Source organism: Scardinius erythrophthalmus, assembly GCF_964197995.2.
Source record: "Scardinius erythrophthalmus genome assembly, chromosome: 21".
Lineage (NCBI taxonomy): Eukaryota > Metazoa > Chordata > Actinopteri > Cypriniformes > Leuciscidae > Scardinius > Scardinius erythrophthalmus.
This window is the reverse complement of record NC_138241.1, coordinates 4049809-4075897: the sequence shown is the minus strand read 5'-3', so window position 1 is coordinate 4075897 and position 26089 is coordinate 4049809. Positions and strand designations below refer to the sequence as shown.

At 38.3% G+C, this 26089-nt stretch overlaps 2 protein-coding genes across 7 annotated transcripts in view; both read right to left on the bottom strand.

Moving 5' to 3' along the window:
• Positions 1-7378: 7378 nt before the first annotated feature.
• Positions 7379-11987, bottom strand: bag2 (BCL2 associated athanogene 2). Its single transcript, XM_081350282.1, has 3 exons — positions 11282-11987; positions 9273-9382; positions 7379-9201 (listed from the first exon to the last, which is right to left on the bottom strand). Exons 1-3 carry the CDS (start codon positions 11395-11397, stop codon positions 8807-8809), a joined length of 621 nt encoding a protein of 206 aa, XP_081206408.1. The 5' UTR covers positions 11398-11987; the 3' UTR covers positions 7379-8806.
• Positions 11988-12156: 169 nt separating this feature from the next.
• Positions 12157-26089, bottom strand: part of znf451 (zinc finger protein 451) — a 20322-nt gene continuing 6389 nt past the window's right edge. For 3 of the 6 annotated variants that reach the window (XM_081351472.1, XM_081351471.1, XM_081351473.1), the window contains exons 5-14: positions 25236-25347; positions 25004-25151; positions 24019-24145; positions 21674-21833; positions 21296-21443; positions 14892-16354; positions 12972-13064; positions 12768-12845; positions 12590-12621; positions 12157-12317 (exon numbers count right to left, since the gene is read on the bottom strand). In XM_081351472.1, coding sequence (XP_081207598.1) covers positions 12608-12621; positions 12768-12845; positions 12972-13064; positions 14892-16354; positions 21296-21443; positions 21674-21833; positions 24019-24145; positions 25004-25151; positions 25236-25347 — 2343 coding nt within the window. In that variant the 3' untranslated portion in view covers positions 12157-12317; positions 12590-12607. The remainder of the gene's footprint in view (positions 12318-12589; positions 12622-12767; positions 12846-12971; positions 13065-14891; positions 16355-21295; positions 21444-21673; positions 21834-24018; positions 24146-25003; positions 25152-25235; positions 25348-26089) is intronic. The other 3 variants (XM_081351469.1, XM_081351468.1, XM_081351470.1) reach the window with 1 other exon arrangement.

Below are 26089 nucleotides of genomic sequence, written 5' to 3'. Positions count from 1 at the left end.
CTACATCAAGATGTTAGGTCTGGAAACTCACCATAGACACGGCTCAATCCGAGGGGCGGGATAAACGGCTGTCTTTCAAATTCCCTCTGCACGCAATAGGACAGCGCTTCAACCAACCAGAGCGTTTTCCCAACAGCGGAGTTAGTTGATAGATTCAACTTTTGCCATATCTGACCGGCAAAACGACAAACAAATCTTCCTTTTTTTAAGAATGACTTAAGTGCCGTTCTTTGCTCTTTTCTCAAAGAAAAGCTTAACTCCAAGTCCTCCAGAGTCGCGGCCAAAGCCGATTCGAAAGACCGTTGTTCTCCAGCAGCAGCCGCCATTCTTTGTTTTCAAGCAGCAGGTAACCGTCGCAACTCTGTCGTCATTATGTTAAGCCCGCCCCGCCTACTCTATAAGCGACGTGATTGGCCTGACCCAATTTAGGTTTTTGCAGCTCGAAAGTCAATGGAGAGTTGCTAGACTGCCCTGGCTGCAAAACACATTTTTAGGCTAGATTTCTAGGCTAGCATAAAACTGTTTTTCTGTTCAATCAGTCATTTTGACCAAAAAGTCATTCATGCATCAGAATGTTCACACTAACATGCAGTAAAAATCAGTTTTTAAATTAAATGAACACAATTGCAATTATAACTTATTTTTAATCATTTTCATTCATATGCACCAATGTAACAAAAACTAAACATCAATATTTGTTTACCTATATTGTTGTACTATTTTTTACTAAATCATTTTAATCCTTAAATATGAAGGAACATATTACACTAAACAAACTAGAACTCAAATAATTAAACAGTTTAATTCACAGTAAAGTTCAGTTCACAGTAAAGTAAAGTGCACGGTAACGTTCACGGTAAAGTTCAGTTCACGTAAAGTAAAGTGCACGGTAACGTTCACGGTAAAGTTCAGTTCACGTAAAGTAAAGTGCACGGTAAAGTTCTAGCCACGGTAACGTTCACAGTAAAGTAAAAAAATCTAGCCACGGTAACGTTCACAGTAAAGTAAAGTGCACGGTAACGTTCACGGTAAAGTAAAGTGCACGGTAACGTTCACGGTAAAGTTCAGTTCATGGTAAAGTTCACGGTAAAGTGCGCGGTAACGTTCACGGTAAAGTTCAGTTCACGTAAAGTAAAGTGCACGGTAAAGTTCACGGTAACGTTCACAGTAAAGTAAAGTGCACGGTAACGTTCACAGTAAAGTAAAGTGCACGGTAACGTTCACAGTAAAGTAAAGTTCACGGTAACGTTCACGGTAAAGTTCAGTTCATGGTAAAGTTCACGGTAAAGTGCGCGGTAACGTTCACAGTAAAGTAAAAAAATCTAGCCACGGTAACGTTCACAGTAAAGTAAAGTGCACGGTAACGTTCACGGTAAAGTAAAGTGCACGGTAACGTTCACGGTAAAGTTCAGTTCATGGTAAAGTTCACGGTAAAGTGCGCGGTAACGTTCACGGTAAAGTTCAGTTCACGTAAAGTAAAGTGCACGGTAACGTTCACAGTAAAGTAAAGTGCACGGTAACGTTCACAGTAAAGTAAAGTGCACGGTAACGTTCACAGTAAAGTAAAGTGCACGGTAACGTTCACGGTAAAGTTCAGTTCATGGTAAAGTTCACGGTAAAGTGCGCGGTAACGTTCACGGTAAAGTTCAGTTCACGTAAAGTGCACGGTAAAGTTCACGGTAACGTTCACAGTAAAGTAAAGTGCACGGTAACGTTCATGGTAAAGTTCAGTTCATGGTAAATTTCACGGTAAAGTGCGCGGTAACGTTCACGGTAAAGTTCAGTTCACGTAAAGTAAAGTGCACGGTAAAGTTCACGGTAAAGTTCACGGTAACGTTCACGGTAAAGTAAAGTGCACGGTAATGTTCACGGTAAAGTTCAGTTCATGGTAAAGTTCACGGTAAAGTGCGCGGTAACGTTTACGGTAAAGTTCAGTTCACGTAAAGTGCACGGTAAAGTTCACGGTAACGTTCACGGTAAAGTAAAGTGCACGGTAACGTACACGGTAAAGTGAAGTTCACGGTAAAGTTCACAGTAAAGTAAAGTTCACGGTAAAGTTCACGTGCTCATCCGCGTGCTTCTGTGCAGATGTAAGTTGTGATAGTACTGTTATGTTGTGTATATCTGAATAATCTCGTAAGATGCGTTTGTTTGGTCAGAGCTCTTCAGTTTAGCAGTTCATTCACTGTTCAGCGTCAGTGACATTAATGATCGAGTTATCTGAAACAATATTCTTATAGAGTTTCTTTTTCAAAAACATTGATGCATAATTAATAATAACAAGAATTTATTTATTTAGCTTTACCGAGATATTCAGTACATGAGAAAAAAAGACAAAAGTATTGAAAGTAAAATGTTATGGTTTATAAATCTCAATAAAATAACATGTGAAATATATAAAGGTTTACCTTGAGCTCAGTGACCTCTTTAATGTGCCGCTTTGAGCTTGACGTCGTGATCATGCAGGATAAGAAATCTCTGCCGCCCACTTCTACTCTCCGTTTCCATCAGTTAAAGGCGTCCTCGAGAGCGCTCCACTAGATGTGTCTGATCACACCATCTGGATGCTAACATTGATCGGGTGAACGCACATTTTAATCCACAGCTTCATTATTAGAGAGACTCTGCCAGACAGAATGAATCATTCTCTCACTAATGCATTCATATTAATGTAATTAGATCGAGCAGAAAGAGAAATATAACGACTCAAAGTAATCTGTAATGCAGGAGCAATAGCCTTGTGTCCAGATGCCATCGCTGAGCGAGTCTCAGCTCGAGGCTCAGGCTCATTCCTTCATTAATGACGTCATCAGCAACTAGTCAACGACGACTTAAAGTTGAAGTTTAAATGCTGTTAATAGTGGATTACAGAGATCATTCATTATATCGCCCAGCCCTTCTCACTCATGATATCACTTATTCATCAAACTGCCTCTACATGACGTCTGTCATTTACCGGAATCCATATTCTTCGTTATTAAAGTAAATGCACATGTTTTAAGTGAGTTTCTGTCAACATCCTCCCAGAACCACGAGATTACAGTAAACGTCTAAAACTCACTTTACAGTTCCCAGAATACGGTTATCCAGATTAGCGCTGATTCCTTGTGTTTAATCCTGGGCTAAACTGCACTGATACAGTATTCAGGCTTTATATATGTACAGGAGACCATTCCAGAAGTTTATGATGTTTCATGTTAAGTGAAACGATAATTCATATTTCTAGAGGATCCATGACTAAAACTAGCCTCCCAAAGCCTTAATAACCACTAAAGCCATTCAAGAGTGACCACAACAAACCATTGGAGAAGAAGCGTTTAGTGCACAAGTGTTGAATGGATGTTAATGAATATTACGTGCTATAAATGTTTTACTTAATTTGGGTCCGTCAATCAAGCCAACATTCCCGCTCTGAGTTACGCTTTAAATGTGAGTGAATCCTTGATGGATCAGTTTCCCGCAGGATTCCTCCTCTGTTCCCTTGTTCCATGTGGCTTAACATTTGATTGATTGTATTTATTCATGAAACGCATGTCTTACATTTCTGTTTGAATGTGGAAACGGTACTCGGCCTTCATGTTTACAGCTGAGCATTACTGACGTTCATATGACGAGCTCATGACGACACTACAGTGGACTAAAGGCACTTTATTTCTCTGATGTAATTCCTGATCATGTTATTAATAGGTCATCTTAAATATTCAATATTCGTTTTTGTTTTTTCTAATATGAAAACTGCTTTGGAAATAATGTTTTCTCTGTTTTAGTCTTCTTTAAACTGATGTATTCATGACTTTCAGTCGATGTTAAGAATCTGCCAGCACCCATCATCACTCCTGCAGTTTCAGTGCTAGTTTTCAGTGTGATGTAAAGCTCAGTTGGGATCATTCCTGGACTGATCCCGGGCTTTATCCGCTGTGCCACACGACTCCACATGTGATCCTTCGCTCCGTTCTGTTTCTGGGTTGTTGGGTGGTTGTTAAAAATGGACAAAATAAAGAATCTATTGTAGTCCTTGGACTTTATTGTACTTTTTTGTGTCTGTGAGAACCTTATATGTGCATGATTACAAAACAATGTTGTGAATATTTAACTATATAACATAAATCCACCACAAAAGAACACTTTATTCAGCAAGGATGCATTAGATTGGTCAAAAGTGACAGTAAAGACATTTATAATGTTATAAAAGTTTTCTATTTTAAACAAATGCTGTTCTTTTAAACTTTGTTCATTAAAGAATCCTGAAAAATGTATGGTTTCCACAAAAAGCATCACAAGTTTCAATATTGATAATAATATATTTTTTCCTGAGCATCAAATCATCATATTATACTGATTTCTGAAGGATCATGTGACACTGAAGACTGGAGTAATGATGCTGAACATTCAGCTTTGATCACAGGAATAAATTACACTTTACTGTATATTCACATTGAAAACAGCTGTTTTAAATCATAATAATATTTCACAATATTACTGTGTTTGCTGTGTTTTTGATCACATAAATGCAGCCTTGGTGAGCAGAAGAGACTTCTTCAAAAACAACAGAAATCCCCAAACTTCTACAAACCAGTGTAACTTTGGATATGTCTGACTCTAAACTCTGTTTGCTTGATTTGCTACACAGATTGGCAGCTGTGAACAGCCTATTCAAACGAATAAACCATGTTTTATTTGATTTATTAGAGTTTTATTGAACATATGGGTCTTTTATCATAAAGCTGTTGCAGCCTTGTGTTGTGTCTTAAACTTTTTCGCAAGGCATTAATAAACAAATTAAAGAATATTGTTTTAATAAATTGTTAATTGGCTTAATTAGTTATAAAGCAAAAGTTATAAACCTCAGAGAATTTTAGAATTGTGATTTCTATGCAGGCTTACAAAAATCATTAAAATATTTATTGTAATCAGACAGAAACTGCTGTTTGTGAATCTAATCTCTATACAATTGTTTAAAAAAGCAACAGAGCCATTCCACCGAATGGGTGACATTTATGTCCCCAGAACATCATATGTAAAAAAATTGCATGAAAATTAACTCTAAAATACATTTTATTATTAAGCAAAATGTCCTGCATATTAAGCTAACTACAAATTATAAAATTTATAATTAAAAACATTAATAAAAACTACATAGAACACAAAAAAATAGCATTTTCTGCATGTCCCCACTCTCTGTCTCTAAAATTTGCCATGAAATATAATGATTAAAATCCTTCAGAAATCTTAAGTTTTGGGGATTGTTGTATGACTTAATATCCAATGTATTTAAAATATTTGTTTATTTTTATGAGAAAAAAATATTTTATCTAATATTTTAGATAAAATACACATTTTAGTCATGTCCCCGGGTTTTCGCTCAGTCCTGTTACCCTTACACATCCCCCCCTCTGAAAAACTTGGAATATTCCACAAGACACATTTTCAACAGGAAGTTGCATCATCTTGATCTTCTAAAGGCAATGGGAAGATCATAAGTTAGTCCTCTTATTTTAATTTCTGTATATTTGATGAAATTGTAACTATGACTGAGAAGGTCAATCTCAACATACTATCCTGTTACCTAAATAATTTCTTAGAATGTATTTGTTTATTTTAAAGATATTAACTTTTGTTAAGTTACTAGAATTTGCTCAGTGTCCTCATGCTATTAGCATGTATGCTATGTGGCCATATGTCATGTATTTGAGAACTTTTTGCTTAAAAACTCAATCCTGTTACTTTCAGTCCTGTTACTTATATGAAAAAATAACAGGAGTGAGTTAACGTAACAGGAGTGAGTAGAGTCCTGTGTTTTGATGATTTAATACTGTAAATATTATTTCTCTTTCCACCTCATTTGCTGTGAAGTACTACTAGCATATAGTACATCACTTCAACATAGAAATCTAATGCACACACAGTCATGTACACTCTCTCTCGTGCACACACATATGGACACTCATTCCTGTTACCTGTTCCTCATTCCTGTTATGAAATAGTTCATTCCTGTTACCAAGTGTTCAGTCCTGTTACTATTATTTATTTATTTTCTAAAAAAATAAAGTTAAACCACTTTTTTATCAGTTTTGTTTGGTCCATCATTTATACAATTGTTTAATAAATTAAATTATAAAAAAAAATTATAAACTTGAGGCTTCGGCCTTCTTTAAAATGAAAAAAATGGCTTTGTGTTTTTTATTAAAATACACTTTGCCTTAATATAGTGATTTTTTTGTCACAAATATCAGTTATTTGAACATATAACCAACAATATCTTTAAAATAAACACTTTCTTGTGGGGAAAACAAAGGAATAATTGACATGCTTTTAAACATGCTTTTTAAATGTCACATGAGTTTCGGTAACAGGACTGTGAAAACATGCATCCATCTTCTGCTTAGAAACCTTGTAAAAAATTAAATAAAGTAGCCTGAGATTGACCAATACACATTTTGAATAGGTAAATATTTGAGTATTAGATTCAGTGTTGAAAAAAATCAAAAAATTAAGTTTAATTTTTAAGAGTTACAACAAGCAAATGTCACCCATTCGGTGGAATGGCCCAACAACTACTGAAAATGTCATTGCGATGCATTGGTCAAAAGGTGCGAACCATGGTTAAATCTTTTAAAATACTATTTTTCATTTTTAAGGGTTGTTCAGACGTCACCGATGTACTAAAAACGGAAATGTGTTTGCTTTGCTTTGTCCATGTACAGAAGACAGTGCTGTCAAAACAATCCCAGCTGACACTCAAATCTGTGTATTCTGCTGTCAGGCCAGTAGATGGCGACGAAACACTAAGCGCCTGAACACGTAATGTGATAACAGCATGGTTTTCAAAAACCTGCACTTTAAACCCCGTTTTCAAAAGTTCGCGTTTTCATGCCCACAAAACACAGTTGTTGTGTAAACGAACGTCCAAAACACAGAAAGTTTCCCATTTTAAGTTGAAAATGCTGTTGTGTAGGCTAAACGCTCCCTGATAGCCATTAAAGCGATTACAAATCTAAAATCAAGAAGCATCTCAGGCAGTTTGACTCTAGCTGTAATGTTCCCTCATATATCTATGTGTTTCCTCCAGCTGCACACACACCATAGACACACACACACACACACACACACACACACACACACACACACACACACTGCACTGGCCCGTTTCACTCTGCGCTGGAGAGAATCAAACCTGACGCTCAAATGTGAGATTCCAGCGAGCCGAACGCTCTAATTAGAATGTAGAGAACGAGCAGGAACACAACCCATAACCCCCCCCCCCCCCACACACACACACACACACACACACACACACACACGCGCGCGCCAGAGAAATAGCTCATATTCATGAGGCTTTAGATGGAATGTTAGAACAGAATCACTTCTGAACACTGACTGAATTCACATTGATTCTTATTAATTAATAAACCAAAAACATTAGGAACATCATGGGTCAATATCAAACATCTCATTTAGTATAACTAAGTATGTGTATAACAAAGGGTTTATGAAGGTAAATGCATAGAAGTAAATAAAAAATAAATATGCATGTGACCAAGAGGCCAACAGTGGTAAATAATGTAATGACACCTTTACATATCTCTGTGTGTGTGTGTGTGTGTGTTAAAGGCACATGTTCCTTTGCTCGTGATTCCGCTCAACCTGGTTCCGGAAGTAAAATCTCCATTCATTTTCCCCATAACTGATTTTTAAGGATCACTTATAATCACAGTTATGATGGTGTTAATCGACGGTATGTGCTCTTGTTAAAGCCATCGGCCTGTATTATTTCAACTTATTTTTTAAACAACCGTGTTTTTAACAGCTGAATTTGTGGTTAAAAAAACTACATTACCCATGATGCTGTACAGAAAATTCCACCAATCAGTCGCAGCGATCAAAGAGTGTCCAACTTTCCACACTTTGTTCTTTCAGTTATTACGTTCATCATCTGGGTATTTCTGAATTTTCAGTGTGAACACAATTTTACACTACAAAGCAGCAATACTACGAATACTACTATACTACGACAACGGGCACTATTGGCGGTTGTGATTGACCAACGGTTAAATAGAGGTTTAATTAAAGGGGTTAATGTGACTAATAATCAACATATTTATGTAATGTTATCTGTGTTATATTATATCTGCAACAACAATGTGAATTTTTATAATCAACTTAATGCGTCATTATTGGATCACACCTGAATATTATTGGAACGTATCCGTTATTTGAACGCATTCATTATTGGAAAGCACCAGAACGCTTTTTTAAACACAATGGGAAAAATGATAGTTGGAATGCATCCGTTATTGGGACGCACGGTGTGGAACGTATCCATTATCGGAACGCACCTGAACGCCTTTTTTTCACCTATGGGGAAAATTAATGGGAAAAATAGTTGGAACATATCCATTATTGGAACACATCTATTATTGGGACATATCCATTATTGGAACACATCTATTATTGGAACATATCCATTATTGGAACACATCTATTATTGGGACGTATCCATTATTGGAACGCACCTGAACACTTTTTTTTTCCTATGGGGAAAATGAATGGGAAAAATAGTTGGAACGCATCTATTATTGGGACATATCCATTATTGGAACGCATCTATTATTGGGACGTATCCATTATTGGAACGCACCTGAACACTTTTTTTTTTTATATGGGGAAAATGAATGGGAAAAATAGTTGTAACACATCCATTATTGGGACGCTCCTGAACACATTTCTTTTTACCTATGGGGAAAATGAATGGGAAAAATAGTTCCGGAACAAGGCCATTGAAAAAGTGGGCAGGCACTAATGCACTTTATTTGCCGTTGGCAAGACTAGAATGATCAACTGTCTGGTTATCCATAACTTTGATGGTTTTCTCGGCATTGTCCACGTTCCTGATGAGGGTCTCGAGACGCCTCTTGATCTTCTTCTGGTCCTCCAGAGCGCAGCTGATCACGACGGTCTGAAACTTCTGGTCCACCGGCACGGGCGGAGCGTCGGTCACACACGCAGCGTGAAGAGCCTGAAGTCTTCTTCTAGACGCCTCCATGTCCTCCAGCAGTTTACCAGCGATCTCATCAATCATGGCTATGGCCTTCTTCAAGGCCTCCTCCTGCTGGCCACTCCTGATGGTGTCCACAGACACATGCACAGTTAAAGCCCTGCCCATGAGTCTGCTGGCGGTCAGAGAGAGCTCTTCCCGTTCCCCTGAAACACACGGTCACATGAGCTTTGATACGTCATCCGTTAGAAGCCGCTGAAGCACTCTAGCACTTTACCGTCACAGATGTTCCTCATCTCCTGGCTGTTCTGTATGGACTGGATCATCTCGATCAAGCTCTCTCTCTCCTGCTCCATAGCAGTGGCTTCCTCGCGGAAAGCCTCCACCCTGAGACACACACACGGCACATTACACCACACACAGCTCTCTCAATTACCAAACACAAACTGAAAAACATGCACATATAAACATCATTCCTGGGATTCGGTGCCTTTATGTTCCCCAGTAAATCAAGATCTATGGGATTTACACTGGGGGACATAAAACATATTACTAACCCTAACCCTTAAAATGTTGAACCATTTCAATTTTAAAGCTGTCTTTGTCATAAATAACACCATTTGCCCTCTAAGCATATTGAAGTTGATTAAAATAAATAAATAATTGTAAATAACTGAGACACTTTACGGCATTTTGAACCACCATTATGTAGCATCCCGTTTTCATGATAAATACAACACTTACTATACATGCTTTTGTCCCAAATTTTCACATTGTTGTGTATATCAGTCATGATTCTCTCTAGTGTAAAGAGTTTTTTCAGTTATTACATTTATTTTAACAATTATAATAAAGGTTTTAAGTGTGTCCCACGAGTTATTGTCCACTCTCTTATTTTTGACTCCTGATGAAAGTTGGAAAAGCTAAATGACATCAGTCATCACTTCTTTAGGCAAGTGTGTGAAATCCTCGATTATCTGAACTATTCTGACAAATATTATGTCAGATTTCATTGTGGTTAACCTCAAAAATTGCAATTTAAAAACCATGATATTGTTAATTTGGTAAATCTTCAATGTTAGCTTGTTTTTGCTCAGACAGTGGCTGACTTTAGGTCAGAATGTCCACCCTGTTGAATCAGTTTATGTTTAAGAGTTAAGTTGAAGAGATAGTGTATTTAATGTTATTTGGTAATGTTTAACATATTGTTTCCTATCAAAATCCAAATCAAACCAAAGTAATATTGTAACTGGGTGTATGTGAGAAATTGGAAATCATACATCCATCCATTTTTGTATACCACTTTGTCCAGCCTGTTGAGCAGTTTTTTAAACAATAATTTCATAAAAATACAAATAATTCAGTGACAGTGAAAATGTATCGATAATGTACGTTAAAAAGTGAACAAGAAAATCCTTTTAGGCATTTGTATCTGAAAAGAAAAAAAATGTATATATTCTGATAATTTATTATCTGATGTACAAAAGAAAATGAACACAGTGCCCATAAATCAGAATCAGTGTTCATTTGTCCCTCACAGAGTGGACTTTTCTGATCTACCATTTCATTGGTTTTGTTTAATAAATGGTTAGATTCATTTACCTGAGCTTGACCAAAATATATATATTTTTAATGTTTTACATCACTATATCATGATTACACAAAATGTATTTTAAAAATGGAGCTTGATTTTCTAAATCGTATGATGTCCAAAAGGCACCAAAGTCAGTTCAAAACCAGCTTCACTTTATAGCGAGGTTTTATCATGTATACTTACCATGCAATTCTGGAATTTAACTCAGGTTTTTGAACTCAATACAACATCACTGCTAGAAAAGAAAGTGTTTGTTGAATTTTGACTTTAATTCTTATAAATCTGCAGCCCTTGTGACAACAGTCACACTTTAGAGATGTCAATTGACATGCAGGTATTTCAAAATATCTGTAAGTAACGTTACAATGTGAAAACATGAGTGCATTGTGTCAAATATGTATTTAAATGTTAGCACATACTAGTAAAGACATTTAATTTGAAGAGGGGATCTTATAGTTAACAGACGGACTCGATATTGTTTTGCATTCCACAAAACCATATATTTTTTTATACAATTCCACGTACGTGTTAAAAACAGAAATATTTACTATAAAAGTTGCATTTGTAATGTTTTAAAAAATGTTACTGTTAAGTTGCGGCAATAATCAACAACTGTTGTTTGAGCAAATCCTCATGGGTTATTTTAGATCTCGTCTGAAACGATTCCAAAAGTCAATATCCATTAATCTCACCTCATTTCAATTTGATCCAGATTTTCCAGTAAGCGTCCGGACCGGTCCGCCATTGACATGGTTCGGGTGAACTTGCCTTTATCGCTCATTTTAGCGTTAATTTTAGCTTGTGCCATATCTTCTGCTCGTCGCGTTAATGAATGTTTAACGGGTGCAGTGACCTATAGGACATATATATATACCAGAGAAACACACCCGACCCGAGCAATATAGCGATGTCCGGTCAGCGAGTGAATCGTTCACTTAGACGGATTCAGTAGAATCGATTCGCACAGCGTTTGCAAATCACTGTGCAACTGTAAAGTGACATTTAGGCATTGCAGTCTTTTTTCGAGCAGGTAAAACATTAATTTGGCACAAAAGATGCAAATTAGAGAGTACCAGCGACGAAATGTAACACTTTTGCAGAACACAAAGTGGCGCTCCTTAATTTCTATAAATTAAAAGTAATGTACGACATCTTTAAATAACGCTTAAACAGTAATAAAATACAAAAATCAACAAAATCTTAAACCGTCAACTCAAACGAAATGACTCACGCGGAAATTTTTTTGTGATGATTCAAAAGAGTCGCTTAGTTCAATTCGAAACCGTTTGTTGGAATGAATCGCCCAACAGAATCGATTCTCTGAACTGAACCGACTCCTCCGCGCTGTCGACCACCTTCTAGCGGTTTCCAGCGCTCTTGAGTAACATCTCCAAACATGGGCTGGAAATGCCCTTGGTAATTCACTCCTTCAGACATGAGTGTAGGAGTTCACCTCTGGGATTTCAGAGGGTGGGATCCGTTTTAGGGTCAAGAGTCAAGATGACATCAGAGAAAAGACAATAACCAGAACACAATAAGATATTGCTCAGGCAGGAACAGGCAAACGCCATTTTAATTACTTTCCTTTATTTGAACTTAAAAGAAAAACACAGAAAGAAAAGAAATACATGTTTAATGGCTACAGTGCATGGACGACATGGGAAACAAATCCGTTTCTCTCTCCTTATCAAAACTCCTGTAAGCTTCTTTTCAACGCTTCTTCCATCTCTGCAAAATGAGAAAATGAAAAAAAAAAATCAGTTATATTGTTTTTGTATATTGTTACAATGTATAGATCAAATTGTACGCAGATTTATAATTCATCCAGCCAGTGATTCCTCATACTAACATGATGACAGATGCAGTGACACAATGTTCAACATCTGTGTGGTTACACCCAAACCCAGCACTATATACGTGTGCTCCTCAGACCCTCCTAAAATACCATCTATTACAGTAAATATCACACTGAGACGGAGTTCCAGAAAAATTAAACATACCCACAATGATAATACTCTTCATGCATGCAAAGCTGGGCAAAATAAACATCTGATTAATGCATGAACAGTGAACTCTCAACACTACAGAAACACAGTACCGCCTCCACACGGTTCACAAACAGCACATCTTTAGTGCCAGAAAGATGCGTCAAGACTCATGATCATCATGATGACCCACCAATATCTAACTCTTTTGATTTCATGGCCTCTTCCGCACTCAAGGCCATAGCCAGTTTCATGTCATGATTAAATGTATCTAAGGAGAAATAAACATTGGTCATGTGTTCATTGCAACAGTACTAAGATCAAATGAACAGTGCAAATCTAAAATGAAATATTAATATTCTCTGAAAAACCAGGGAAGAGAAAGGTGAAGACCTACCTTCATCTTCAAAATCCTGCGAAACGCACACTTCATTTTTAACATCAAGAGCACTTGAGGTAACGGCTTTCTTCACATCTTCAAACTCCTCCACTGAAAAACAACAAAAACAAAACACTTTTTTTTTTTACTGTGATTGCACACAACAGTTCTTCATGAGGAAGCGTTCTTTTACAAATCATGAGAAAGTCAAATTTGTCCAGACTGGTATAACTGATCTATAACTCAATGCTGTGCTGCAGGGATGATGTATTTTTGTAGGCCAAAACCCAGACACTTCCGGCTCCATCATCTTTAAGTCAATGGATTATTAGGGTGTTTGCCTGAAATAAGGTCTGTGGTGAACACAAGCTCAAGATATCATCATAATAATGACCCTGGATCACAAAATCAGTCACGAGTCGCACGGGTATATCTGTGGCAATAGCCAACAATACACTGAATGGGTCAAAATTATCGATTTTTCTTTTATGCCAAAAATCATTAGGATATTAAGTAAAGATCATGTTCCATGAAGATATTTAGTAAATTTCCTACCGTAAATATATAAAACATGTATTTTTGTGAGTGAATGCAGCACAATCGCCAACATAAATGAACAACTTTAAAGGAGATTCTCTCAGTGTTTTGATTGTATTGCACCCTCAGATTCCAGATCTTCAAATATGGTCCTATCCTAACAAACCATTCAACAATGGAAAGCTTATTTATTCAGATTTCAGATGATGTGTAAATCTCAATTTCAAAAAATTGACCCATGTGATTGGTTTTGTGGTCCAAGGTCACATATAAAATACATCAGTAATGACCCCAAGTGATTTTTTTTAAAAAGCTTTTACTTGTCTTGAAAAAGGTTGCTAACACTATTCCAACTAAACTTTCAGGAAAAATGTAAAAAAAAAAAAAAAAAACCTGAAAGAGCTTAGTAATGGTGATGTTGAAGTCATGTGACAGCAGTGTTGTTCGTTTACTAAACTTAAGCCTTTTTGTCGAGGGAATCATGGTGATGCGAACCTACGGGTTGGCCTAAAAAATGTCATCACTACAGCGCTCTATTGGCTTAGTTCACTTCAGAATTAAAATTTCCTGATGATTTACTCTCGTCATCCAAGATGTTCAGTCTTTATTTCTTCAGTTGAAAAGAAATTAAGGTTTTCGAGGAAAACGTTCCAGGATGTTTCTCCATATAGTGTCTTCAATGGGGTCCAACGGGTCGAAGGTCCAGATGTGAGTTTCAGTGCAGCTTCAAAGTCTCGACACGATCCAGCCGAGGAATAGGAGTCTTATCTAGACAAACCAGCGGACATTTTATAAAATAGATATACTTTTTAACCACAAATGCTCATCTTGCACGTCCACGACTTCATGCATTACGTAATCACGTTGGAAAGGTGACGCGGTAACCTGTGTCTCATTTTCTACTCCAACTTCAAAATCATCCGACATCAGTTTTACGTTTTATAAAAAAAAATAAAAAAAAATTGTACATGCCGTTTGACTTAGTCTTTGCACATTGGCTTTGTAAAACGAGGTCGGTACTTCCACCTACGTCACGTGTGAACTTTCGACTTGATTACGTAATGCATGAAGTCGTGGACGTGCAAGATGAGCATTTGTGGTTAAAAAGTATATCTATTTTATAAAATGTCCGCTGGTTTGTCTAGATAAGACTCTTATTCCTCGGCTGGATCGTGTCGAGACTTTGAAGCTGCACTGAAACTCACATCTGGACCTTCGACCCGTTGGACCCCATTGAAGACACTATATGGAGAAACATCCTGGAACGTTTTCCTCAAAAACCTTCATTTCTTTTCGACTGAAGAAAGACAGACATGAACATCTTGGATGACGAGAGTAAATCATCAGGAAATTAGAGAACTAATCCTTTAAGCCAGTAACTTGATACTCCATAAACCTCACCATTACTCAGAGGGAAGATCTCCTCAGCGTTTATAACACTGCCGGCAGAGGCGGGTTTATCGTCTGTGGCGTTGGGTCGGGAACAAGCGCAAGGCTCTGACTGGCAGTGATGCTCATGGTAGTGTGAATGGAAACTGGGCACATCTTTGAGGCTCTGTGAGCAAGCGGTGCACAGAACATCAAACCGCTTCTCGCTGCCCTGGCTCTTGTGTTGCAGGAGGATGTGAGTCTTCATCTCCGCGTAGGCCGGCGTGCTTTTGTCGCACTGGCGGCAGCAGTATCTGCATTTATTTTCGACGGCCAACTGTTTCATGCACTTTGTGAAAATCTCTTTCCTTTCCTCTTTGCTTTTCTCAGAGCCCATGCAAGGACAAAGTTGGGAAGGACTCGTACCCGCTGTGGGACTCTCAGCAGCGTTGGCCTGCGGATTATTCCCAGCAGTTTCCAAGCGGTAGTAATCGTGGCTGTGCAGGCTGTCGTAGTGCTCCTGAAACTCGCTCTCGGTGTCGTACAGCATGCTTTCGCAGAGTCCACAGAAGTAGCGGAGGACGATGTCGCCGCCGTGTTCGTTGGCACAATGGCGTCGCAAAGTGGACTCTTTAAAAAACTTCTGCGGACAGTGGCCACAAGCGAACCGCTGGAAACTATGGCTGCTCAAATCCCCGCAGTGTGTTCGCACCGACGCCTCAGAGTCGAAGAGATCCTCACACATTCGACAGAGCCAAGACTCGACTTTCGGAGGAGAGACGCGAGAGGAACTTACAGGCCTGAGGATTTTGGTTTCCGCACTTGTCGACGGTTTAGGGGACATGCTAGACGAGACACGGTCGTCTAACGCGTCTTCTCTTTCTTGGTAATAGTTGTGTCCTCTATGGCTCACACCAATATGAGCCATGATGTCTTCCATCCTTGGCATTTCCACTTTGCACTTTCTGCAGTGGAAAAGAAAGTTGGATAAATGAGCGCCACCGTGGAACCGGCTCATATGCAAGCGCGCTATTGACGACTCTCCCATTAACTTTCCACAGACGGCGCATTTGTGGAAGATCTGATTTGCCGCTTGGATGTGTTTTCTTGCAGTTTCCTCCTCTGTGAAGCGTAGACCGCATTCACAGAACCAGGCGAGCTGTAACCGTTTTCCTGGTTTGGCTTGGGAATCTAAGCTAGCTGGCCTTTTTCGCTTGGCTAAAGGCCCATTTGAATCGTTTTCTGTGGCTCCGCATGCCGTGCTCTTCTGAGCGTTCCTGATTTCGCAGTAGTTGCTGTAGTAAAGAAGGGCTCTGGTCATGCTGCCGACTCTCTCCACCTCGTGTTTCATGAGCTCTTTGTGCTCCTCCATCTGAGCCACGCTAAGAAAAGGCTTGAGGCATGAGGAGCATTGACCCATCACTGCCATCTTCCTCATGACGTCAGCCACGCTTTGATCGGCAATGGCAATAGCGCAGCCATGTCTGCACTGCACACTGGGAAACAAAACAAGAAGCATAGAGCTGTTAGTGCACAACAAAACCTGGATCTCAACGATGCAAAGGTGCACTTAAAGGATTCACTTCAGAGTTAAAATTTCCTGATGATTTACTCTCATCATCCAAGATGTTCATGTCTGTCTTTCTTCAGTCGAAAAGAAATGAAGGTTTTTGAGTAAATCACTCCAGGATGTTTCTCCATATAGTGTCTTCAATGGGGTCCAACGGGTTGAAGGTCCAAATGTGAGTTTCAGTGCAGCTTCAAAGTCTCGACACGATCCAGCCGAGGAATAAGAGTCTTATCTAGACAAACCATTGCTAATTTTCAAAAAAAAAACATTTATATACATTTTAACCACAAATGCTCGTCTTGCACGTCCACGACTTCACGCATTATGTAATCACCCTGGAAAGGTCACGCATCACGTAAGCGGAAACTGTAGAGTAGGGAGAAAAAGTCCATCTCATTTTCTCCTCCAACTTCAAAAATCGTCCGACATCGATGTTTTACCTTTTTTTGTAAATGGCGTTTGGTTTAGTCTTTGCACGTTTGCTTTGTAAACACTAGGTCAGTACTTCCGCCTATGTCACGCTTGACCTTTCAACGTGATTACGTAATGTGTGGCGCATCACAACTAGTGCAAGACGAGCATTTTTGGTTAAAAAGTTTGGTTAAATGTTTATTTTTTTTATAAAATGACTGATGGTTTGTCTAGATAAGACTCCTATTCCTCGGCTGGATCGTGTCGAGACTTTGAAGCTGCACTGAAACTCACATTTGGACCTTCAACCCGTTGGACCCCATTGAAGACACTATATGGAGAAACATCCTGGAATGTTTTCCTCAAAAACCTTAATTTCTTTTCAGTGTTAATTTCGTCAACGACATTTTTTCACAGACGAAAACGAGACGATAACTAAATAAAAACTAATTTTGAATGACAAAAACTATGACGAAAATCTATTGACATTTTCATCAACGAATAAAAACTAGACGAAAATGTTAGATAGTGACGATTTGGGAAGCGATCCGGTCTGATGTCCTGCATTTGTGGTAGATGCGCACAATTGTTCTGTGACGTGCTGATCTACCCAGCGGCACACGAGTTGGCATGCGCTGCATGTCTCATAAAACGTTAAAACATGTAAACGTCTGGGAGAATGAGTAGAGCAGACATGTGGATCTGAATAAAAGTGACAATGCAAAAAAGAGCTCTATTCGGTACGGTTTTCTGTGCGCGCACACCCGACACGAAGCGTGCAGCCATTCACATAGACACCTATACAGCGCGCGAGTACAGAATTGAGCTCTCTTTCGTTTCTGAAAGGACAAATACACACAACATTGTCTAAATGTTCGTTTTGGAGAGTATTCATGTAAATTATGTCGGTTATGTCTTAAACAGTTGTGAGTGTATCGCATGTGCATCAGTGTATTGGATCCGCATGTCATTGGACATGATCCGATGTCTTAAAGTGACAGTGGGTAATAAACCTGATGTGTGTCCTTAATATTGTGGGAATCCAGATTTATAAAAATGTTTAATTTAGGTTTACATTGAATTTAGCATGTTAAGGTTAGGTATAAATTATGATTATCAGAGTTTTCTAGCAAACGACTCTGGTCAGTCCTGTTTTACTGAAACTCTTGGAGTTTGTGTTTTAGCAAGAAAGCCCAGCAAGTCCTGTACTCGGGTCACAGTGTTTGAATAGATATGCTGAGTGGATTAGGGTGGGCAATGCTCTCAGTCTAAAACAGTCTAAAAGTCTTTTTGGTTTCTGCCCCTAAATGTATATAAACTGTAAGAGAACATTCACGTCAGACTTGGTGACTGCAGCTAACGACAGCTCGAGTTCTCAAAGAATCCTGCTGAAGAAACAACCAAGTCTCCTGGTCTTTCGATTCTAAGTTCACAACAATATTGATCAAGCAACAAAAGAAAAAGAGAAAAGCATTCACTGCTCATTAATAGCTTTAATAAGGATTAATTATATTTAATTCATACAAATAAATATGTCTGCTTGAAAGAATAGAGAATGATGTATGCAAGTAGTTATAAAGAATTAATATATCATTCATTGAAAAGAAGACTGTGTTCTACTTTAGGAAAAGTGGTTTTATTTCATTTTAAGATATTTTACAATAGTTAAATCTAAATTTTAAGTTACAATGGTTAAATCTGTATCTGTATTGCACGTTCAAACTTTAAAATCATTCATATTAGCAGGTTAATATGTTTTCTCCGGGAGTATATGGGTTTGGAAATTTTAGAGAAATTCTAAATAAATGCATTTAAATTTAAACCCATTATATTTTAGTCGACTAAATCTACTGTAGATTTAGTCGACTAAAATCTTATTGTATTTCGTTGACTAAAACTAGACTAAAACTAAATGGCATTTTAGTCAAAAGACTATGACTAAAACTAAATCAAAATTTGCTGTCAAAATTAACACTGTTTCTTTTCGACTGAAGAAAGACAGACATGAACATCTTGGATGACGTGGGGGAGAGTAAATCATCAGGAAATTTTAATTTTGAAGTGAACTACTCCTTTAAGCACAATCTGCACAATCTAACAACGGGATATACACTATTCTTCACAGTCTGCTCTGCTGGATACGGTTTGTTTTGTAATGGAATAGTGCATGGTTAAATGTGCATAGTGTGCACAGTATGGATCCTACAGAAACTGTAAAAGTAGTATGATAGGAAAAAGTCCTGATTTATTCGTTCAATTTATATTCTTGACTCTACCATTAAGTTTATACTGATTAGACTTCTCACTCTCTTTTTCACCTGAATTTGATTTCATTGCTTTTTTGACACTGACGTTGATATTCCCCCTTAAATTCTGAGATGAAATGCATTGCAAGAAAGACACACCCTGCGTCTCAATGTCCATACTATCCATCCTAAACAGTGTGTGAGATTAAAATAAGTGTGTCCCAAAGCATAGTATGTTGAAGAGAGTATGGCAGAAGTCCCCGGATGGTCTAGTATTTCCGGTAGATTTTCCAAGAGTGGATCCGTGCACATTATAACCAGTGATGGGAATAACGGCGTTATAAATAAACGGCGTTACTAACGGCGTTATTTTTGTCAGTAACGAGTAATCAAACTAATTACTGTTTCCTCCGTTACAACGCCGTTGCCGTTACTGTCAATAAAAATGCGGCGTTACTATAATTGAGCTCACTGAAGCGGTTTTCATCCGAGTAGACTCTCTCTAAGCCAGCGCGCTCGACAGTGCGCGAGAGAGACCGTTATCCGAGAAAGCGCTCGACAGTGCGCGAGAGAGACCGAGTGTGTCCGAGAAAGCGCTCGACAGTGCGCGAGAGAGACCGAGTGTGTCTGAGAAAGCGCTCGACAGTGCGCGAGAGAGACCGAGTGTGCCCGAGAAAGCGCTCGACAGTGCGCGAGAGAGACCGAGTGTGTCTGAGAAAGCGCTCGACAGTGCGCGAGAGAGACCGAGTGTGCCCGAGAAAGCGCTCGACAGTGCGCGAGAGAGACCGAGTGTGTCCGAGAACGCGCTCGACAGTGCGCGAGAGAGACCGAGTGTGCCCGAGAAAGCGCTCGACAGTGCGCGAGAGAGACCGAGTGTGCCCGAGAAAGCGCTCGACAGTGCGCGAGAGAGACCGAGTGTGCCCGAGAAAGCGCTCGACAGTGCGCGAGAGAGACCGAGTGTGTCTGAGAAAGCGCTCGACAGTGCGCGAGAGAGACCGAGTGTGCCCGAGAAAGCGCTCGACAGTGCGCGAGAGAGACCGAGTGTGTCCGAGAAAGCGCTCGACAGTGCGCGAGAGAGACCGAGTGTGTCCGAGAACGCGCTCGACAGTGCGCGAGAGAGACCGAGTGTGCCCGAGAAAGCGCTCGACAGTGCGCGAGAGAGACCGAGTGTGTCTGAGAAAGCGCTCGACAGTGCGCGAGAGAGACCGAGTGTGTCCGAGAAAGCGCTCGACAGTGCGCGAGAGAGACCGAGTGTGTCCGAGAAAGCGCTCGACAGTGCGCGAGAGAGACCGAGTGTGCCCGAGAAAGCGCTCGACAGTGCGCGAGAGAGACCGAGTGTGTCCGAGAACGCGCTCGACAGTGCGCGACAGAGACCGAATGTGTCCGAACAACGAGCATAAATACTTGAATACTTTACTTTATAAATAAATTACACATTTCAGCATTAGAATAATCTCTGTAGCATATTGGTATCATATGCAATGTTTTAATTAGTTTAGCCTAACATAAACTCCAAAATAACCTGCAGGGAACGTTCAAACATGGCTATTTGTTTGACCGGTTGTTAACACGACTAGAATTTGGCTAACCTCTGATGATGACGTTCTCTGTAGGTTATAAAAATAAAGCCCCAAAAGATTATATTTTATTATTATTATTTATGTTGGTACATTGTTCAGTATTATATTGAGAGCACTTTTTGTTAAACTTAATATTGTGAGGAAGAAAATACTTCAAGTAGGCAATACAGTCTACCAATTGTAAAGGTGTGTGAGTTTTATCATTTTAATGATATGCACTAGTGTATGTGTAAGAAGGCTATATTTTCTATGACAATTTATTTATTTTTGGTACATTTCTTAAGAAGCATGTTCTATTTAGTGTCTATTTAATTCATTTAACATTTCATATTGGGGTATCCAAGAAATTTCTTATATTTACACTTTTTTTTTTTTTTTTAAAGTAACGCAATAGTTACTTTACCCGGTAATTAGTTACTTTTGTAATGATGTAATTCAGTTACTAACGCAGTTACTTTTTGTGAGAAGTAACTAGTAACTATAACTAATTACTTTTTTTAAGTAACTTGCCCAACACTGATTATAACAGCTAACAGCTTTTTGACCTTGGATGCATGTAAACCTATTGTAGGAGAATAAAATAGCATAACAGGGCACTTTTAATCCAAGAAAACACCAATATAAACTCACTTGAAGTGTGCTCTGGCCTCCATATGCGAGGCGAGCACCTTAGAGCAGACTGTGCACTTGACGTTGAAGCTGATATCCTTACATAGAGCGATTAAACGGTTCTTGGCGTACCGAGGAACTGGCACGGGCACGGCTGACGGTTTTGCTTCTGGAAGACAAAAACATGAAATGCAAAATGTTCAAATAAATAAATAGATTAATGATACAACTTGATCAGAAAGCTGAATGCTGATATTTCTGAACAAACAGGAATTGATCAAAGATACAGGACAAATATGTCAAGATGTATTTTTTTAGCTGTGTCATCCAGTCCATTTGTTTACTGTCCTGTCATGATGCATGTGTAGTTTTGACTTGATTGTTGAAGAGCACACACACCACAGAGAAAGATGGACTGAGTGAAGTGGTTTTTTGCAGACATGTGCTGAAGGCATTCGTCCCTGATGTTGAAGAGGAGGTAACAGGCAGGACATGCAAAGCACACGATCAGCTGAAAGGTCTGGGAACGGCTGTGGCCATTAGCGTCAGAGGAGGACACCTACAGATGACATCAAGCACAAGAGACACAGCAAACTTTATGCCACTTCTCATATCATTTCCACTATAAAGACAATTAAGTAAAAATATTAAACAACACATTTGTGACCCTGGACCACAAAACCAGTCACATGGGTCAATATTTTGAAATTGAGATTTATAAGCTTTATAAATAAGCTAAGTTTCCATTCCATAAGCTTTCCAGTGATGTATGGCTGTTAGGATAGGATAATATTTGTCCGAGATACGACTATATGAAGATCTGGAATCTGAGGGTGCAAAAAAATCTAAACATTGAGAAAATCTCCTTTAAAGTTGTTCATTTATGTTGGCTATTGTGCTGCATTCACTCACAAAAATAAATGTTTTATATATTTATGGTAGGATATTTACAAAATATCTTCATGGAACATGATCTTTATTTAATATCCTGATGATTTTTGGCATAAAAGAAAAATCAATAATTTTGACCCATACAATGTATTGTTGGCTATTGCCACAAATATACCCGTGCGACTTGTGACTGGTTTTGTGATCCAGTGTCACATATGTCCAAGATCATTTAAGATAATCTCTGATCATTTCTGGTCTTAGCGATTTTTTTTGTTTTGTTGCGGCTATGCATTCTTTGATTTTCTCAAGCATTTCTCATGTGCACAAACACAGCTCAGACTGCATCAGAAGAACACATGTGAACAAATGCACATTAGTCCTCAACGTTCACTGTTTAAATCATGGGTGATATTTAACTTGTAGCGCTAACATGATACAAACAATAGTCAACATGAAATCAAAATTTACGATTCTTATTTTTTTTGGAATATTTATTATGTATTATAAATGATTTATCCATGCACATCATTTTGTTAAATTCATGTGCTTCGTAATCTTGAATTAAAATAACTTCCCCTCCCTCTTGCAGCATCTCATCTCTGATGATGAGGGCGGGGCAACCAGTCACTCACATGAGATCCACCAATAGCAAACCACAACCATCCAATCAAATCGCCACAGACAAAATCAAGCCCCGCCCTACTTTTTTTTTCCTCATTGAAAAAAAAGTGTATCACTCGGATGTACATCACAATAGGGAAGAAAAGATTAGCAAAACTTCCCTTTCATGCCAACTTTACCGCTACACTATGTAACTTTTTTGTTCAAAATTAACACCAAATAAATACCAAATAATCAATATGTATTGATTAGCCGCGTGTCTGGTGTGGGAGGTCGGGTGTTAGTTGTGTGTGTGTGTGTGTGTGTGTGTATGTGTGTGTGTGTGTGTGTGTGTGTGTGTGTGTGTGTGTGTGTGTGTGTGTGTGTCAGAGGTTAGTTGTCACAACGAGAGAAAGGTTGACATTAAGCCGCTAAATCTCCAACCTTGTTTTAAACAAGCGCTAAACAGAGGAGAAAAGAGGAGTCTGCTGGAGAAAAGACAACGAGGCAGAGCTTGTAATAAAACAAGAATCAACATCGGCTCGGCTTTTCAGAGATGGCAAGACTGAGGGATTTGAAATGTTGTATGATTGCAATTGCATTCCTCAACAGGAGAGTAAGGGATTTCATTGCACAGATAAACGGCCATCTGAAGCTCTCTAACAGAGTTCACTGTAAAGCATTATCTATTGTGAAGATCATGTCAGTATGGTTGTTGATAATTAAATTATCCATACAGAATGTCAGTTTTCAGAAATCACACAGAGCAAAATGAAACCGTTATGATGTTATCACTGAATAAATGGCGTTAACAATGTTTAAAAAAAGAACACTATTAAACATATTTAGTTTAAGTAGATTGAAGACTAAAATTTTACTGTTTAATGTTATTTTTTAGTATTACTTTTCTTTATTCATTTTCATAATTTCATAATGTATTTTGTGAAGTCAGAGTATGTTGTACATGTGTGCTGAGCAGAGAGCTGGGAGAGATATATTTTGCTTAGAGGTATGTGTGCAATGTAACGTTCACTGAGCAGAGATGATGATGATACATGTTTAGCTACCTTACAAGGAAGTTGTAAGTCGCTCAGTGGTGTATATAAGCCAAAATCATGGGGGAAAGCATGATTTTCAAATCTACATAGATGCAATAACATGTTATCTTTGAAAAAAATTATTAGGAAAAAAAAAAAGATCACTTTAACATCAATAAAATCCTGAAAGCTGATAATATTAATGAAAATGAAAACCTTCGACTCCAGGTGCTCCGTCCATGACTCTTTAGAGCTGAAGTGGCGTCCACAGGCCACACATGCGTAGACAGAAGACGGGCTGCCTTTCAGGGTGATCGTGGGGTCACAGGGTGAATGATCAAAGCTGCCAACAAAAGTATCAAAATCAAAATTAACACTTATGCATTTGGCAGACGCTTTTATCCAAAGCGACTTCCATTGTATTTCAAGGAACACATTTACATTCTTATCAGTCAGGGTAGCTGCACAATTTTTAAAGTCAAATTTAAGGCTTTTTAAGACCATTTTAAGACCTGAAGAAATCAAAATTAATACCGCACATTAGGGGTGCGCAATATTACGATACGATATTCTCAAAGTTTTGTTGATAATAATTATATGATATTTTACAGATTGTGTTTTTGTACTGGTACCCTGGCTGGTTTAGGCCTGTTGTTGACAGCAGACTCATGAAGATAATATTCATATTTTTTATATTCTATGTCAGCTTGCACTCGCAGTGCCTCGTACATCCAGTAGTTAAAACAATGATTACAATATCATCATAGTTCATAGAAAATATGGCACACTCCTAAGCACATAAAGAATGAACAGACATTTACTCGTTTTCTTCTCTCCTCTCGCGTGCAGGAGACAGACGTAGGCTAATATGCCCGTAAGTGACGCGAATTGTCACGTAAACAAGCAAATCCACAAAGATAGAATTAAAAAAATAATACGTAGGCCTACGCTAATTAGATAGTTTTAATTTCGAAAGCATTTAGATAAGTCTAAGTCAAAGTGTCATCTAAAATTTAAGACCTTTCATAAGTAAAAATAAGACTTTTTAAGCCTTAAATTTAAAAAATCTAATTTAAGACCTTTTAAGACTTTTTAAGGATCCACGGGGACCCTGTCAGTTCTTGCTTTCCCTGGGAATCGAACCCATGACCTTGGCGTTGCAAGCAAACTTTTATATGTAAATATCAGAAATCTGAGCAACCGTTTCAGATGCCCCTCCAGCAAAGGCATGTTGTCGTAGACTCTGCCGCAGTTGATGACCGGGCAGGTTTGAGGAGAAACCCTCGCTGGACCAGGAGCCGATCTGCGTCTCCACAGGGAGCAGGAGTTAATGCTGCCGGGCTGCAGTCCTGAGCAACACAGACAACATGAGCACCAGAACCAAACACACACACACACACTCGTATCAGTTGGAGTTACCGAACATTACAGACCTGGCATTTTTAGCCATATGTCCACACAGCGCTTGGCATTATCCCTGTCATTATTGCTCCGGCTGACCGCCAGCTCGTGTCGTCCATGCGCTTGCTGTGAAATTATCTTCTCCTACAGAACAAATCACAAAATACTGCTGTAAGAATGTCAATCGTGGTCTGGGTTTCAGAGGTACTTTTCCCAGATTTACAAAAAGAGTTACAAGCCATAAAACAAATAGATGTATCATTGTACTGTATATTATAAACTTTAATTTGAGGCAAAGAAGTATTTGAAAATGATACAAACGATGCAATTTGGTTTTGTTAAACATTTCACCCTTTTCAACCTGGTTTTGATTTATATATGTATCATTCATAAGTCACTTATTAGAAATCACTCAGAACAGAATTTAAAGGTTTTAATGGCATTGCTGAATAAGTGCATTAAAAAGTTTCAAAAATCACCGTTAAACATTTAAATCACACATGGCTACACACATGGATTATACTATATTTTTCACAATTCACTGTCTTCACAGGCATTAAATATAATGATTCAAAGTTTGTTTTCTAAGTAACAAACCAAACCTGCTCTGAGAAGAATCACAACATTATAAACTGATTTAAAGCAACAAAAACAATTTTTCAAGGTGAAAAAGGTTCTAATCCTCCCATGAAGCATTGCAAATGAAATAATGATGGTATGAAAAAAATTGATTTCATATATATATATATATATATATATATATATATATATATATATATATATATATATATAAATTGTATATTAAAATGTTTTAATCTCACTGCATTCTTTTCTAAAGAACTTAGTGTTTTATACTTTAACACATTTAATAAATAAAAACTTTAAA